We start from the raw sequence: 18,653 nt of genomic DNA, 5'->3' as shown, positions 1-18,653 counted from the left end.
TGACCATACTATTAAGAGGGGTTCATGAGTTAGTAGCTTGACCAAACTTGAGTTGGCCTTAGAAATCTTGCACACTCGCTCAAAAACAGCCCAAGATGGTCAATAGAAGTTAACACAACACTTGGAAGAACAAACAATCAAAGTCACATTCGAATCCAAGTCAATTCAATTGAAAACAAAGAAAAACATCAGCACCGATTTAACCGATGCCCCTAGCATCGGAGCATCCGATGCTTGGTGGAAGTTCCGACGCCCTGTCGGTCTATCTCTCTGGATGCAAGCAGAAATCAAATCAACAATTTCTATAGCACCGGTTGAACCGATGGTCAAAAAGACAACCACCGGTGCATTAGATGTACTATGTTCCAGAGAGCATGTTTTGGTGGATCTCAACTCCTCTTCAGCACCGGTTGAACCGACGCTTCAGAATCAAGCACCGGTGCATTGGATGTACTATGTTCCAGAGAGCTTGCTTGAGTTAATCAGTGAACCTCTTCAGCACCGGTTGAACCGATGCCTCTACGGAGCATGCACCGGTGCAATGACGCAAGCCTGGATACTGTGTCAGAAACCCCAACGGCTACTAATTGGACACAGAGAGACCGGTTGAACCGACGCCTCAAATCTGGAACCCGTCGGTTCTTTCGGTGGTCACGATTTTTCTGCAGTGAACTTCCAACGGCTATGTGACCTCCTCCACTCTATATAAGGGCACCCCCTGGCTCATTTTAGTTGCCTTTGACACCTTGAATACCTGAGGCCACTCTTGAGAAGAAAAGAAAGTGCTTTGAGCAAAAGAGAGAAATTCTAGTACATTGTTTGTGCTTCAACCTTGAAGAATTCATCCTTTGCAAGTGTAGCAAGTGTGCTTGAGCTAGGGCCAATTTAGTGTAGGTCAAGTGAAGGCTTAGGAGCTTGTTACTCTTGGTGTTTGACGGCACCTAGCCGGTCTTGGTGATCGGGAGGTTCTTGGTGAGCTCTTGGAGTTTGTGGGAGCCCCAAGACAAGAAGATTGTACACGGTGTGAAGTTCGTCGTTCCGGAGATGGAGAAGGAGCATTCTTAGTGATCACTTGCTCCTTGGTGAAGCAAGGGAGATATACCCTTGTGTGGGTGCTCCAACGTGGATTAGGGGGAGCGTCAACTCCTCGATACCACGGGAAAAAAATCCGGTTGTCTCATGTCCCTTACTTTTATTTCAAGCAATTAAATCCATTTGTTGTTATTCTTGCTTTTGATTGCTTGTAGATTGACTAGGACAACTTGCATGATAGAGTGATCCCTTGCTTAGGTTTTGATCTTGCTAGTGTGCAACCATCTAGACAAAATGATCATGATAGTGTGTTTACCTACCTAAGGACCTTTTGCTAGCGTGCTCTAGTGACTAGGTTTCAAATTTGTAGATTAGGCAATACTAGTCTAGGTTAAGGACTAGGTAGAAATTTGAAAAAGTCCCAATTCAACCCCCCCTTCTTGGGCCACGATCCTTTCACTCATCTTAGGACTTGATCTCCACGTCATATCCTGTATCTATCAAACTATCCCCAAGGATGGGATAGGCTCTCGTCACCATCTAAATGCAGTTTTAAGTGGATGCAAAGGTGAGAAACGTAGCCAAGGATTGAGCTAGGTTTTCCTAAGCAAGCGGGAGCAGTAACACAAGTATGTCATCCAACATATTTCAGACTTGGGCTATTCCGGCATCCCGGACTCCCATTCCACTCACTTCTTCAGACTAATCAAAACCCACCAAGGCGGTGCGAAGACTCACTCCTCGCACCTCAACTGCTATCCAAGTAGACAAATAGACTAGAGGGAGGTAGAAGATAAGTAACACTACTCTAGTTAGTGAAGCCGGATCAAGAGTTGTACATGACCGAGCACACGGCTATACGTATAGTTTTACACCCTGCAGGGATTGTACACCTAGACCCACTCTTCACAAGGCCAGCCGGTCCGTCGACAGACTAACTCCGAGGCAGCAGTCTACTTTAACAAAACTAACGGCTATGACCACCATCCTACTTTCCCGGTTCTGGGTATAATCTCCCGCGAGAGACCGTCCCAGAACTGTGAAGCCTCTCCCTACTGTATCGGGGCTCGTGAGGACCAGTACCCCTTCACGCCAATACTAGCCTCCCCTGCATTGATCTCTATCCTCCTGCAGGCTTGGTGCCGCACGTAGCTAGCTCGGACCTAATCCTCTCCCATAAAGGATAAGTGGTGTGCACGCTAACATAGTTTTGTCGCCAGGTCCAGCTAACTCAGACCTTAATTGCCGAAATGAGCATCTTCGTCACAAGTGCGTCTCCTCCGCAACAGTTCACGAATGGCACCCATTATAGGTATCGCCCCTCATACGCCTCCTCTATACTACCACGGATCCCGAAGGATTAGTTCCCCACAGGGAACACTAGTACCTGCCATAGGTACTCACAAGGCGTGCCCAACACACGCCCCTAGCTCTCGATCAACAGGTCGAGTTAACTCGCTCGCTGTCGCTGGATAAACCTATCCACCAACTCCTCTCATGTGGATCTCCACTCACGCCAAGATTATCATCACAAAAACCCGCATATACACGTACACATCAAAGCATGATCTCTCAACCATTCATAAATGGTAGAGTAGGTGATCAAGGGATAGGAAAAGAAGTAGGCTATATAGGTTCGACATAACTGTAAGTAAAGTGGTAGCGTAACTAGCATGCGATGCCTAATAGGTTTCCAATATCAGAGATGGGTGTGAACCTGGTACTCGTAATCTTCTCGAGTCTTCGGGGCTTCTGGTTGTCCGGGACGGCCTTCCGGATCTCCTCGGTGTCAGGGAAGTCCTCCTGGGTCCTCTAGTCGTCCGGGTCGTCGATCAACTTCTCGTATGGACCTATTTGTAATTTCATATAAAAATAAGGTGCAAACTGCAAGAATGCACAAATCTACTCAAATAAGATCCAAATCACAACAAATCCTACTCTAACGGGTTGATCATGATCTTAGAAGAAATATGGAACTGGTTTCATAATTATCAAAGGTCCGGTTAATTTATTATAAATTTCCTAAGGATAATTCCTTTTCTAAAATTGATAAATGATTATCGGAAAAGAAAATAACAGCAGTGACTTGTGGCAGCCTCTAGGCGTGCCACGTGTCATGATGATGTCAGCATGACATCATCACGACGTCACCATAGGGTTAGTCCTCGGATGACGTTAGTAGTGGGCCCTGCTGACATCAGCATTGACTTGGTCAACAATCGAGGGTCAACGGTCAACGGGGTTAATGTGAGGTCCGCGGTTAGTGGGCCCTACTAGCCAGTCACAACTAGTGGCTAATAGGTGGGACCCACGCGTCAGGTTGGGTCTACGGTTCTGTGGACCCACATGCCAATCGCATGGTGAGGCTGATAGATGGGACCCACGAGTCTTGGATGGTTAAGCAAAATAGGAAAAGGTTGGCTGTGCTCTAGGGTTGGTTGGGCCGATAGCAGTGATTCGGTCCAACTCGGCGCCGTGGGTTAGCAGGTCGGTGCAGTGCTCGAGTCAGACTTGCAAATAGGCCACTAAACGATTTTGGCTAAGACGGGCCATCTTCTCGTAGCGGTTTGGCCCAGCCATCTCTTCTCCTTTTTCGTTGTTTCTCCCATTCTCTCTCCTCCTTCCCTCTCTGCTAAGCTAGCCCGCCTGTTAGCTTCTCCTTCTCTCTTGTAAGTGGGTCCCATGGGACTTCACTTTCTCTCTTTTTGGTGGTGCTGGGCACGGCCCGCAGCGGCGTAGAAGCGGCACACAGGGCGCCCTCCGGTAATGACGACGGCGGCACGGCGGAAGCCAAGGGGGGGGGGGGCGGCGCGCCCAATGGGGCAGGAGGCGGCGGCTCCTAGGAGGAGGCAGTTAGGGTTCCCCTCCCGCGCCCCCTCCCTGCCCTTTTTTTCGGGCTAGGCCGAGTTGTGCCAGGCTGAACTGGCCCATCAGGCCGACTCGAGCCGAGCCTCCCGCTATCGAACCGAGCCGAGCCTCCAGAGCCGAGCGCCCTCCTTCTTCTCTGCAATCTTGCAAGATGGCCCCCAGATTTCCATCTTTTCACATGTTTAGTTCATTCAGTGCTACATGTGTATATTTGAGGCCCTAGGTTGTTCTATTTTAGTCCTCAGACTATTCTGGATTTGCATAATTGTTGTAATTAGGCTCATATTGGCCCATTTTAGAAAGACAACATGGCAGCCAAACCATTTTCGCTTGTAAGGCTAACATAAAAAAGTTGAATTTTGCTTTGATCCCTATAGGATTTGCGCAAATTATGCCACTATCCAACTTAGCACTATGTGCTTAGTAAATTTTTTGTTTTAGTCTCTGACTTAAACAGTATCAATAAGGTAGAATACTTTGTTAGCCTTGTTAATTTGGTATTTTTTTTCCATAAATTGCATTTAAACAAAGGTTGTTCCTCTTAATAAAAAATTTCTTAATTAATGATGGATTATGCAAAATTGTTATATCCATATCATGATACATTTGGGATCCTAACACAAGTAATGGAGTCCTAGGTGGGCTGCGTTTTATTCATATATATTGAATTATTCAGCCCAGAGATCGTGCCTATGGTAGCGATTATTCACCCACTGCTGAGAGGTCGACATCATGTTTATTTGAACTTGATGATTACCTACATTGTGTTCTCCCAAATAAGTGTTTTGGAAATGTACGAATGGTATACTTTTATGGTGACTACCATCATTCATTATTAAAGGTTACACATACGTAGTAGAGTCTTAGCCATTGGCTGCGGTATATTCATGTGAATACATCAGCCTAGAGACCATGCCTATAGCAGCAATTTATTTTCCCACTACTGAGATATCTACTCTATATTTCGGACATAGAGGTTATCTTCTATGTGTGTGCCATATTAACAATGATTGTCTGTAAAGTCTACACACCTTGCGACTACCTCTAGTTGTTGTGAGGTTTAAAATTTTGTTGACTACCTCCAACTATCCAAAATAAAGTGAAGATATCGATCCCCCTAAATTTTGCATTGGAGATTACAACATCACCATAGTGATTTTTAATTTACCTTAGGTGTAAATTAATTAAATCAATGGTCTGTCACATGTTATGGATATTGACTTCAAAGAAATATGATGAACTCGCTCTAGATGGTATCATTATCCCACATGGACAATGGACAATACCATTAGTCTTATCCCATTGACTAAGGGAAGAATTTCATGAACCTCAATTAGGGGTTTGTTATACACCAAAAAAATTATGCCTTACTGTTGTTAAGGTACTACATCCATAAAGATCCTCGATAAGGCTATCTTGTGGAAGGAAATGCACATACTTTATGGCTCACTCTTCTTGAGTATTATGAACATAATAGATGACTCATATAGCTTGAGACTAAACATGAGTAGATCATGTCTCTATTTTTTCAAACTATGGAAGACTATGATCTTATTGTTCAGACGGAAGCAAAACGCCTAATGTGCAAAATGAGTTATGACAATATGAACCCAAGAATGACACAGTAATGTCATATATGTGGTATGTTTAGCATCGTGCTAAACAATGTTATACTCTTAAATTTGTAATTGATCTATATCACATAGAATATCCATCAAAGAAGTTGTAATACTTATTGTCAATGCATAAGTATTATGGGTATCATATTGATGAATTTGATACTTGACAATATTTATGAATTTCTATATATTAGATGAGAATTTCATTGAATTCTTGTCATATATAGATATAGATCATACGGGAATCATTCCAATGTGGGAATGGTATGTGCGTAGTGGACATTTTTTTTCCACAAACTCTATAGTTGGGGAAGCAAAATGTTCCTGGTTCTTATGACAAGAAGAGGGAATATTTTTTTGCCATCATTGATGCGATGCAATGAGTTAACAATTGAAGATATTTAATTATGTTCTAACTCGACTCATATCTTACCAAATTATAGAGATATCCAAATGTTTTTTATATGGAAACACAAGAAGATAGTATTGGATATGGCATATAAGTAATGAGATAAGTCTCATTTTGATTGTATTATGCATACAATCATTCTAGTACAAGATTTTGCCTATAAGATAATTTTTCACACTATTGATGCATTCTAGATTTGGAATGATCAACTTGTCCATTCTATTGGATTAGATGAAAAATTATTAGCAATTGTATTGGTCATATTGTTCCAAAAGTGTGGTTACGATAAGTGCCACAGTGAAACAGATTTTAAGATCATCTTATCTTAAAATCATATTTCAACGTCTTAGTTCTCTTGATCATATCCAAGAGAATATGTTTGGATCCGATACAAACATTATAAGGACAGTTTAGACCTTTCATGGTTGTAAAGATACATCTATAAGATAATCTAGAGTGTGTGAAGTATCCACACTCTGCCATGCATTTGGTAAATAATGGCTCAAGTTGTGAACTCATTATCATGAACACTACTGAATTTATATGCCTCATAAGATTGTTTTGTTCTCAGAATTTAGTTAAATATCCAAAAGGATAAATGGAATCTATGAGAAAAAATCAAAATCATATAGGACCACTATTAGAGAATTGCTATTTGCCAACTTCATGTTGGGATTAAGTAGATTTACACACTTCTGACTTATGATTATCTGCATATCCCCTATATGCATTTAGTACGTGCCCATCCGTGATTGGATTACATTGTATACGTACCAATCTCACCACCACAGCGTACATTGATGGGTACACATGGAAAATTTGGGATCAACGTGAGATTTCAATCTCCTTCGATCATTAAGTATCTAGAACCTCTCATAGAGGATCTATTTACGGCCAGTACGCTGGGTTTATTTTGATAATGAGTATTTCCAAGCATTAGGGGGGATTTGAAGTACCATATATAATGCCAAAAAATTACTTGGAATGCTCAAGGTATTTCAAGCTCAGGATCACGTACTAAATGAACTGAATTTTGAGTTCAAAAAACTGTTGATTTGCAAAATATTGCAAATAAACAATCAAATGCATTTCCTGATTACTAAGGTATCTTTTAAACTTGTTAATCATTTGCAAGTATGTGCTAGAAAGAGTGGAGATACCAAATAAAAGCACTCAACTCCCAATTCTAAATAAAAGGGAGGAAAGTATGGCCATAAAGCAGAATTATTCATGCTAGCAATAGAAGATTTTTCTTCTAAGATAGTAAATGCAAGTCAACTTATGGTTGGCATCACATTGTGGGTAAATATTGGTTATTACCCAGTGGATGGATGTCAGAGGCACCTAAATAATGATGCTAGGATATCAGAAAGCCATGACTCTCATTTTAGGAAGTCACGATGAGTCATTCAGCTTACTTTTGAGTCTTGACAGACAAGAGAATTATATGATAGAAAGGCTATACATGTCGACACATATTTCTTTGAATAAATTGTATACAACATTCCAAGTCATCCAGTTAATAAGACCATGGCAGAGTGTTTTGAACACTAATATTGGAACTTGTTGAATGAAATAATATATACAGAGATAGTCTTGCTCACCAAGAAAGAGAGGTTTTAGGCTATGAAGCTAACATCTCAAGGTATCTTTACTGTAGGATACATAAGTGTTTTCATCCTAGAATGGATTGAGAATAATATGGTGGTGAGATATAGAACAAGACTAGTAGCACAAAGAGTTTATGCAAAGCCCAGACATTGATTTTTCAATGCAAATTATTCTTCTAAATAATTGTTATAAATTTCCGATACTATTTTTTGATTGGTAGTATAAAAACATCTATCTTTGCAGTTGATAGATGTAGTGATCGCATATATTTATATGATCACTTAGTTTGGCATATTTGTGAAGCTTCCGGGAAGGAGTTCACATACCAAACCCTCATACATAAAATTGCAACATATATTGTGTATTTCTTAAGTCAATATATGGCTTAAAGCAGTTAAATCGAATTTGGTACAATCAACTTTGTGTGTATTCCTTAAACTTAAGGGATACAAGATAATTACATGTGAATGTTCATTTTGATGTTCTTGATTGGACTTCATAGTCTCATATGGTGGTCAATAATCTTGACACCATTAGTAATGAACACACATTGATAGTGTGTGGTAATCTAAAGACGGAGTTTAAAATGGGAGATACAGACTAAACAAATATTTTATTTTGTATTTATGATCAAAGCATCCTCTCTCAAGATTTTGTACAAAGCTATCTATATCCAGATCATATTGAGCGATTCAATATGAAGGTATCCTTTGGTTATTCTAGCTCTAGAAAAGAGAAAGATTATTTTATGCCATAGTGATTGAGATGAGATAATAGGATATATGGTTAATTATCTTCATGCTGTTGATGTACTAATATATCTTGCAAAAGTTCCTGAGCGGTTATTATTTTTACAAAGATTTGCTATCTAGCAGCAGCGCTACTCCAACAAAATATTGGTAGATTGGACTTAAGAGTATCTTTTGATATCTCAAATAGCACATGTGATCTTGGTATAATCCATGATCTAATTATGTGGATATAATAGTTCTAGTTATCTCTAAGATCCCAAGATCCAGGCCATTGGAAGGCTTAATGTACATATGGAAAAACAATTTTGTGATAGTCTTTAACTAGACATTTAATGTTCAATTCCACTAGTCATTCTGATATTGTATTGCACAAGACTTCACATGAATGTGTATAGCTTGATATAATGATATATCACATACAAAAGTTATGTGATAGTGATTCTTTGAATCAATAATCATAACCTATATTTCAGTCAAAAAATAATCATAACCTATAAAGATAATGCAACTTGTGTTGTGTAGATGAAGACAAGTTATACTTAGTGTAATATTTTTGTACTAAGATGGTCATGTTCCATAGGTAATATGGACAGGCTGACGTGATGCGATAATCTCGCTGAAATATTCACAGAGTCTACCATACTCTACATTTCTTATGTGTTGAGTGCATTGGTATGAATTTACTTTGAGATTTGCAAATATCAGGGGAGAGTCTCTGTGAATAGTAACATGTTGCAAACATCATATTGCACTCTTTTTTTATGAGTTTTTTCCTTGGAGTTTCTCATGTAAAATTTTTAATGAGGCAATATCAACACAAGGTTATATCACATCATCCTTTTTCCCCACAGCGGTTTTTGGAAGATGATATTTGAAGCATATGGACCATATGGTCAAGGTGTTATTAAAGTAAGACTTTGGGTTTATCTCAATGGTCTACTAACATTGGTAATTGTATACTATGATATTTCTCCTTATTTTTCCACTAGATTTTAAGGAATTTTGTCTAGTATACCGGTATTACTTTGGTTTTTCCCACATGGTTTTCTAAAGATTCTCCTCACATTATTCCTAAAAGGTTTTTGAGAGAGTTATATATTATATCATATCTCTAATTTTTCCCATCGAATTTTTAATGAGATATTCGATACATATTAAATTCAGTTGGCTGGATGAAGCTCGTTGGCTAGCTGGTTGGCAGCAGCTCCAGCCTAGCCTGCGCTGTCCAGCCGGCTCTGTCCAGCCGAACAGGCTGAGCAAAGCTACTGCTGTGGTGGATAAAGCCAGCCCAATGGCTGTACACCCACCAGCCGAATGGATGGACTGAACAACCTAGCCGGAAGCTGCCCAGCGGCTGCATACAGCCCAGCCGAACAGGGGATCATATCTTCTATTTTCTCACCAGAGTTTTTAAGAAGATATTCAAGATATAATTTTTCCTCATATTTTTCCATCGGCTTTTGGGGGAAAATTAGTTCAGATATGATCTACAAATCATAATACATTCAAACTTATTTATGAGTTTTTCTTGCAAGGTTTTTCTCATATAATTTTGCAATCATTAATATTCCATATCATTTCCTCCTTATATTTTCCCACTGGGATTTAAAGGAGTTTTATTGGAATACCAACACATATATGTGATATCAATATTTTCACTTATTTTCCCAAAAGGGTTCAAGGAGGTTTTCCTATGATATATACATACATCTCCTGATTTTTTCTCATAGGATTTTCAAGGAGTTTTTCAAGTGATTACAAGACCACAAGAAAAATAAACTGATTACAAGACAGCAAAAAAGAACAAATTAATCAAAGTGAAGTGTTATGTAGAAATAGATTAGTGATAAATTTTGGTAATTAATATTTAATTACATTAATAATATCATAGAAAGTTGCCAATTATATGAAGGGGTCAATCCTTTATCGCTCTTGTACATTAACAAAAGGAGTGGTCCTACACTAATCAATACGATCTTTCACTTCCACGCATTGCCTTTCACTTTTCACTTACAACAATTTTTGCTTTTTGAACTTTTTAATGGAAATTAATATTTTATTTCAGCGGGATATTCTTTTTTTCCGTTAAGAAGGAGCTGCGGGCCGACGGCACAGAAAATTTTTGTCCCAGCAGCACCCCACGGCTTCTGCGACCCGTCCTCTGGGCCAGGCGGGAGACCCCCAGCGGCCCGCGGTTTTTTCTTTTTTATATTTAAAAAAAATTAAAATTTCAAAAATATATGTCGGTTTTGGAAAATTTCAAAAATATACCCCGGTCGCCCTATGGGGGCAACAGGGCTCAAATGTAATTTTTTTTTCTTCAAATTTGCAACGAAGTCCCTGGAGAAAAAAAAAGAGGGGGGCCTGTCGCCCACCCCAGGGGCGACAGGCCCCTGTCGCCCGTTGGGGGGCGACAGGGTCCTGTGTGCCAACAAAGCCTATTGAATTTCATAAAATTCCTCCAGCGTCCGAAGATTTATTGTGATATATTTGCAGAAGGATTTGGAAATCGAGTTCGAATTATCATGAAATTTACGGAAGGTGTCGGATGTCAATTTTGGTGGGCGATGCGGCCTCTAAAGGATGACACTAGAGAAACTACTTTTCATGTGATTTCGAACTATAAACTTTTTTGTCAGCGCGGATGTCTGGTAGATGCAGATTTCACAAACCTATAATGATTAGAAACTAAAAACGAGATCTCGAAGCAATTCGGACGATTTCGATTATCATTTATTTGTACTTATTAGTTACTTCTACCAATAGAGCTTAGAAGTTCGAAGTAATAATTTCTTGGTTGATTTTATCCTTAACCATTTCTTTTTTTTTTGACACGAGGAACTCAACATGAATCCACTAATTGCTGCTGCTTCCGTTATTGCTTAAACCCTGGCCACCATTCGCCGCCATTCCCTTTGTCATTTGAGACTAAAAATTCAGAAAAAAAGAGAGAGGTGACGAGAAGTAATAATGTGAACCACCAAATTTTACATCATAATACAATGATAATGAAACACACATCACACATGCAGTGGCATGTCAGAACCCGTTGCAAACTACGGTAAACAGATTCCAGACTAACCTAACATGCCTTAGGTAATTTAAAAAAACAGAATAAACACAATGATGCAGCATGTCACTAGCACTAGGGTAGTCCTAGTAGCCGTACCCCCACGTAGCAAACTGTGTTGAGCCTTCTCCGCAGTATCCACCCATTGCAGGTGGTGCAGGCGGTGGTGCCGGAGGCGCATGGCCCTTCTTCTTGTGACAAGGGCAGTTGCAGTAAGGAATAGTGCATGGTTCATCCTGTGAACCAGCTGCATTGCTGGTATCATCAACTTCGTCGTCTTTGTTAGCCTCGCTCACTTCCTCATAATGGTTCACCTTACGTTCCAGATCAAAGATCTTTATCTGGAGGTACTCGATGAACTCCTGAACAGAATCAATTGGTGCAGGATCTACCCACCTAGTAAAACCACAGTTTTCTGGAGCATCGGAAGACTGCAAAACAAATTCCAGGTAAGGTGTCTCCTTGAAGATAAAGAAATGAAACAACCAAGTATTACCCATGCGTGTGGACATTTAAAGAAACGCCGACCGCCATCCATCCCGTCGGTGCACATCTGCACTAAGCAGTCCTCACCATGTCTGCATTTTGGCCACGGTTCTCTACGGTTATCGTATTGTCGAAGAGGAGTTTTATTGGTAAATTCACTCTTGTGCTGTGGCGGAAACTCAAACACTGGTTCCGGAAAGGAATCAGGTCCAAGAGGCCCCTCCCATATTATGGGGTCTCCCTTTCTTCCCCCTTTTCCTTTCCCAAAACCATAGTAATTCTTCCCGCTAGACCCACCTCCAGACATTGGGTATACAATAAGCTTTGGTGTTTGAGTGGTGCTGGGAGTTCACAAACTGGTGAGTATTTATAGGCGCACAAAGGTCTGATAACCGGAGTGTGGAGTGTAAATGAACATGAAAAGCCTATAGTATTCGCACGCTCCACAGCGCTCACTCGTACCACTTTAAACACGGACACGACCTCTCGTTGCTCTTGATTTGTACCCTCGCACGCTCAACACCGCTCACTCCTCCCACTTTAAACAACGACACGACGTCTCACTGCTCATGACTTCAGCACTTGCACGCTCTACAGCGCTCACTCGTGATTATTGCACTGCCCCGACATATCCCATCGCCCGGAACACTGCAGGGCACCGGCCTAATCGTCATAATTTCACTACTCGATGCATCTCTGTGCATGCAGACTCACAGCACTGCATTACTGCCGCTCGGTCGATCGCGCCTAGATGCCGCCTTCCCCACTACACGCCACAGACCTTCGCTGTAGAATGACAGGTCCGTCGTCCTCGCCAGAGAGAATGCTTTGAAGGTGAGCTGGTGTGGTTGCCGTGTTGTCACATCTTTTTGAAATGTTGGAAGAGCGCTGCTATTAGGTTGTCGTCTTTTGTCACGTATGTCTAGGCAAACAATGCGACATTTGGGAAACCTGTGATCGCCGTGCTGAGCTTTTTAGCAGCAGACCCTGATGTATTTCTTAGTTCTTAATTCTTATCGTTATATTAATGTGTGTTTTTTTAGTATTCTAGTGACATGGAAAGCTCCGAAAATATTAAGGAAAAGTTTAAAGATTTCATAGACTCCCGGCTACAACTGCAAATTAATGGTAAAGGCTACAACACACAGAGTTAAGCTCTTAACTTAAAACATAAACAACTAATTGCAGTGGCATGTGCACGCGACAAGATAATTTCTTGTTGCATCTAAACCTACCATGCCTTATGGAATGTAAAATGCCGGGATTACATGGTACTACTCTACTAAGTGCACCTAGGATATTTGCCCTTCCTAATTGCTTCGGGCCCGGCTTCCTTCGCACGGCGTGCCCTCTCTCGCTTTCTATCCCTGTCAGCTTCACGTTCGGCCGCCGCCTTACGATCCACCTCCTCCATCCTCTTGCGGATCTCTTCTTGCTCTTTGTTGCGCTTCTCCTCTTGCTGCTCCTCGTGCTTCATTCGGCGCCAACGTTCTGCAGCCCATCTTGCTTTTTGTTCCACAATGTCCTTTGCCTGCTGTGACTGCACGGTGTCGAACCACTGCATAAAATCACAAAGAGGCGGAGGAGACTTTGTCCAACACAAGTTAGAATCATAATTCAATGTTAGGTCATATAGAAAAATAGCGTATGTTATCCTGCTACCTTGGCCCGGTCTTTGCCATATCGCTTAGGTGGATCATATTCGTAGTTCTCACACATAAAGAACCTCATGCCGTAGTCATCTCCTAAAACCTCAGATTGCATGAACTTGCATAACGAACCGCAGAAGCACATTGGCACATTAATTCCTTTGGGTACGGTGGCTTTACACTTGCTCCACGGAATGTAGGTTGATCCTGACGAAGACATTGGCGCTATAGTGTGGTGCGCCAAATAACAAACCATAATTTAAGCAATGCACATATCGTATACCAAATCGATGCGTGAAAATATAGGTACTGTTATAATTTTATTGTCTTATACTGCAATATCAATAAGGTACTATCATAATTCTATTCTAATGTATAATTATTTTATTTGAAAAAGTCTGTAATAGTACTCAAATTGTAATACTAAACCAGTGTTCTAAAGCACCAAATCTAATTCAGCTAATCTGCTAATTAAATTAAATTGTTATACAATATCAACGAATTTATACGAAAGTTACCGGTAGATCACAAGTGCGGAATTCGGCAGAGCTTCGCCGCTTCCCTTCTTCTCACCCCTCTCTTTTTTCTGGATTTTTTTGGATTTTTTGAGGTCAAATGAGAGGAGGGAATGAGGGGAGGGAATGAGGGGGCCTTATATGGGAGGCTGACCCGGTCGCCCGTGGGGGGGGGGGGGGCGACAGGCCCCCCCTGTCGCCCGCAGGAGGGCCGACCGGCCCCCCTGGCGGGCCCACTGGCCTGTCGCCCCTGGGGTGGGCGACAGGGGCCTGTCGCCCCCCCAACGGGCGACAGGCCCCCCTCTTTTTTTTTCTCCAGGGACTTCGTTGCAAATTTGAAGAAAAAAAAATTACATTTGAGCCCTGTCGCCCCCCCATAGGGCTACCGGGGTATATTTTTGAAATTTTCCAAAACCGACATATATTTTTGAAATTTTAATTTTTTTTAAATATAAAAAAGAAAAAACTGCCAGCGGCCCCCGCTCAGCGCCTTGGTTAGGAGAGAAATGAAAAAAATAAAAGAGAAGCGATTCCTGCTCGGCTGAGAGGCCCGGCCCAGTTTGACTTCGACTACTACTTTGAGCCAGCCCACCTAGCCACGCCCACGCATGCTGCTGCCCGGGCTCGCGCCGCCCGTCGGCCACTACCGCGCCGCCACCTCAGCCGCGCCACGTACCTCCAGGCCCTCGCAGCAGCATTCCCCGTCCCGTCCAACCACCGACACGAGGGGCCCTTTCCTTCCGGGCCCACATGTCATCCTTTGTTTCCCCGTGAGTAGCGTCGTCGAGCGGAGCGCCGGAGCCCAGACGCGTCAGCTAGCCCGCGCCAGTCCAGGCCCACGGCACCGCCGGGGCCCGCCAGCCAGTGGCCTCCCACACGGGCCCATCCGCACCCCGTTTCATTGCCCCTTCGTCGTCTCGCCCCGTCTCCCCCACCGCGACCGACCAGGACGAGGAGAACAAACAGAGCCCAGCTGCCGACGAGCCCCGAGCCGAGCGCCGCGCGCAAGGGAGAGGCAGAGGGGGCCTTCCCGTTGGCGACCGAGGAGCGGAGGCGGAGGCAGCGGGGGGTCGGAGATGAACGTGTTCCGGCTCGCGGGGGACATGACCCACCTCCTCAGCGTGGTGGTGCTGCTCCTCAAGATCCACACCATCAAGTCCTGCGCAGGTAACGCGCTGCTCCTCTTTTCTCTCTCTGCTCCGCTGGAATCAGGTGGCGAGGAACGGAATCACGCTGGCATTTTTCCGGGGGTCCGCGCCCGCGTGCTGGAGCGCGACCGGAGATCTCAATCTCGTGGAGAGCAGGTGGTTGTGGCTGTAGCGGTGTGTGCAATGCCGCGCAGTGCGTGTCCCGCCCGTCGATCCCGTTCCGTTACCGGGGTTTCCTTTCGATGCGCCGCGCAAGGGGTTTGTTCTTAGGATAGGAGGAAACGTGAATGTGGGGATCAAGGTTTGGGACCTTGAGGCTGAGGCTGTTCTGGTCCGATTGGGCGGTGGCCGGGGTTGAGGAGGCACTGTTTGGTGTTGGGTCTTGGCTGTAGATTACTAATGTTCATATGCACCCTGCAACTGACTGTGATCAGCTGTATCAGGAGCTTCCTCGGCTGTGCCCGCCGTAACAAGCAGGGGAGGACTACCCATATTTTTTAGCAATTTCTTTAGCTAACTTGTAGTGCGGTTATGCAAGGCTCTAGTTGTCGCTGGATTGTGGGAGCTATGCTTTGCTGCAACATGTCAGCTAATAGGTAGCGCAGATGAATCTTAGTACAGCCAAACATTTCTTTTAGGCTCAAAGTGTTCATTGTCACAATCTACACTGTAAGTATAACAGGTTACACTTCTGAAGATCCAGAGTTCGACCCTATAAGCAGAATGTTACTATGCACGCCTCATTTCAAGCATTGTTTAGTGAAGATTTCCAATTTTCCATCATTCCTATTTAAGTCACCTGTTGGGGTCCACCCCATCCAGCCAGAACTTCAAGTCAATCCTTTTTTTGTATTCCGCTATTCTAGTAACCAATCTTAACATCGTTCTGGTATCGTCGCAAGCTTCTATTGCTGTTTGGTTTGATGGGTCTCTATGTTCACATGGCAATTTATTGCAGGCGTATCTCTGAAGACGCAGGAGCTGTACGCACTTGTTTTTGCAGCTCGGTACCTGGACTTGTTTGTTCATTTTGTGTCTCTGTACAACACAGTCATGAAGCTGGTCTTCTTGGCAAGCTCTTTCTCAATAGTTTGGTACATGAGGAAGCATAAGATTGTGCGAAGAACCTACGACAAGGATCATGACACCTTTCGCCATTACTTTTTAGTGTTGCCTTGTCTTCTTCTAGCTCTAATCATCAATGAGAAGTTTACTTTCAGAGAGGTCAGTGCTTTTATCTTCCGCACTCTTAGCTACTACCTGCTCACTCGAATACATATGCTATGCAGTCAACATTTTACCTTTCTACATTATCTGATGGCATTTGACTTTTGTCGTTGCCTTGTTGGACCCATTATTTTTTAGACATGATGGGAATGTGCTTTATGTTGGTTTCTGGAGCAGGTGATGTGGGCATTCTCCATTTATTTGGAAGCTGTTGCCATATTTCCACAACTTGTACTGCTACAACGGACAAGGAATATTGATAACTTGACTGGCCAATATGTCTTCTTCTTGGGGTAAGATCTCCTACTGTCCTACAGCAGTAGGCTGCAAACATATAGCAAAGAGAAGAGTATTGGAATAAAACACAGGGCTGCACCTTTGTGCTATAGAAGTTGTGTATGAACAGTATTTGAAGATGTATTGCCTATTTTATTTATCATGCTGTATGAACACCTTTGTGAAATCGATGCTAGGGATGAATTTTCTCATTTCAGGTTCTTATATTCAATTTATCATGCTAGGACTGTCTTATTCTTTGGGGGTCTTAATTTGTCTTCTTTTAGTTTATAGGACAAGGCTACTTAAGTATGTTATTCCTAAAGCAAATTTACTTGGTGATGATGCAGTGCATACCGCGTGCTTTACATCCTTAACTGGATATACCGCTACTTCACTGAGCCCCATTTTGTTCACTGGATAAGTATGAACTCACTGCATCTGTTTTCAGTTCCTATGATGATGGGTGCAACCAGTATTCATGCTGCCACTGCCTTTTGTTTTTTGTCAATGCAGGCTGGGTTGCAGGAATTGTGCAAACTCTGTTGTATGCTGACTTCTTCTACTATTATATAATGAGGTATTTCCTTCAGCCTACCTACAACATTTTGTTACAGTTGTTCTAAATCTAACTGTTCTCCAAAAAACTTTGCAGTTGGAAGAACAATGTGAAGCTAGAGCTTCCAGCTTAAGCTTGTTGTTCGCTTGCAAGGTAGACTAGGGTAATACATGGTAATACAATGGATAGGAAGACTCGGCACGCAGCATGAGCATCAATATCACCTTCGGGGTTATGACATGCATATTGGTTCTCTGGCTTATACCCTTTGCATCTTTCTCCTATTATTGGGAGGAGAGGCAGGTCGGGTTCACCTTGTACCTTACAATAAGCTGTGTAAGCTCAGCACCAGGAAGATAGGAGTTACGAGTGCTTTGGGGAGTTTCGTGCTGCTGTGACCCATTCGGCAAGTGATTCTCATTCATACAATATAATCTCATACTGTGGAATGCGGTAATTGTTTGGAATCCTTTGCCATTAGCTCCTCTGTTTATGGTGTTCCCTTTTGCTCTTCTCGTGGAGCAAAGTGCTACCCGAGATTGAGCATAGTTACTTATTTGAACTTATTATAAGTACTTTATTAGGGATATGAGAAATTATGTTTCACATATTCTCTTGGGCCTTAAGTTGGGTCTGAAGGCCAGGCCCAGGCGGCCAGGCCTAATGGTTATTTACAGCATTTCAGCTATCCGAATTATCTGATTGGTATTGGATGGATATTTGCCTTTTTATTATATTTGCACCCGACATCCAATAAAAGTATTTCAATTCATATTTGATAGTTTAAAATTTGCTTCAGTCTTAACAATACTATGGTTTTTTTTAAAAAAAACACATAGTTTGTTGCATCCAAACACTTGTTAGCTTTCCAAAACTATAATATATTCACAAAGGTCTAAGCAAAAAATTGTAACCATTAGGGCCTTATAAATTCCACGCAACACCTTTGTTATCTTGCAAAACCATGGTTTTGCACAACTTCGGCCCCTAGAATTAGTTTCTTGATAGCATGGTTTTCTAAAGCTACTATATCTAATCATGTCCTAAGCCTCTTCTTTATTGTTGGAGCAAGGAAAAAACTAGATATTGCATTGTGCCGTAGGAGGAAAAAAAGAAGAAGAAAAGAAACTGCATTATTATAGGGGCTTATTTTATACTCCTTTATTCCAAACTAATGGTCATTTTGGCCTGTTCCAGATATATGCATCTAGATATACCCTATGTGTCGATACATAATTTAGCCAAAATAACTCATAACTTGGAAAAGTGGGAGTAAATAGGCGAGTTTGCTTTGGATACGCCTCCAATCTATTCATTTGCATCGGGGCACTCTCCGACTATATAACACTTCATTTTCTAAAAAAAAGGGAAAATTCGATTCATGCCACCACAACTCCGTGAAATTGGGTGTCATGTTGAAAATCATGCCACT

The 18,653-nt window shown here is 42.2% G+C and overlaps 1 protein-coding gene across 1 annotated transcript; it reads left to right on the top strand.

Moving 5' to 3' along the window:
- The first annotated feature begins 14,922 nt into the window (after positions 1-14,922).
- Positions 14,923-17,834, top strand: LOC120686073 (ER lumen protein-retaining receptor-like). The gene is made up of 6 exons (XM_039968232.1): positions 14,923-15,178; positions 16,118-16,383; positions 16,564-16,679; positions 17,013-17,086; positions 17,179-17,242; positions 17,318-17,834. Exons 1-6 carry the CDS (start codon positions 15,088-15,090, stop codon positions 17,352-17,354), a joined length of 648 nt encoding a protein of 215 aa, XP_039824166.1. The 5' UTR covers positions 14,923-15,087; the 3' UTR covers positions 17,355-17,834.
- The last annotated feature ends 819 nt before the right edge of the window (positions 17,835-18,653 follow it).

The sequence above is a fragment of the Panicum virgatum genome, chromosome 8N, assembly GCF_016808335.1.
Source record: "Panicum virgatum strain AP13 chromosome 8N, P.virgatum_v5, whole genome shotgun sequence".
NCBI classification, from domain to species: domain Eukaryota; kingdom Viridiplantae; phylum Streptophyta; class Magnoliopsida; order Poales; family Poaceae; genus Panicum; species Panicum virgatum.
This window is presented reverse-complemented; position numbering and strand designations above follow the sequence as displayed.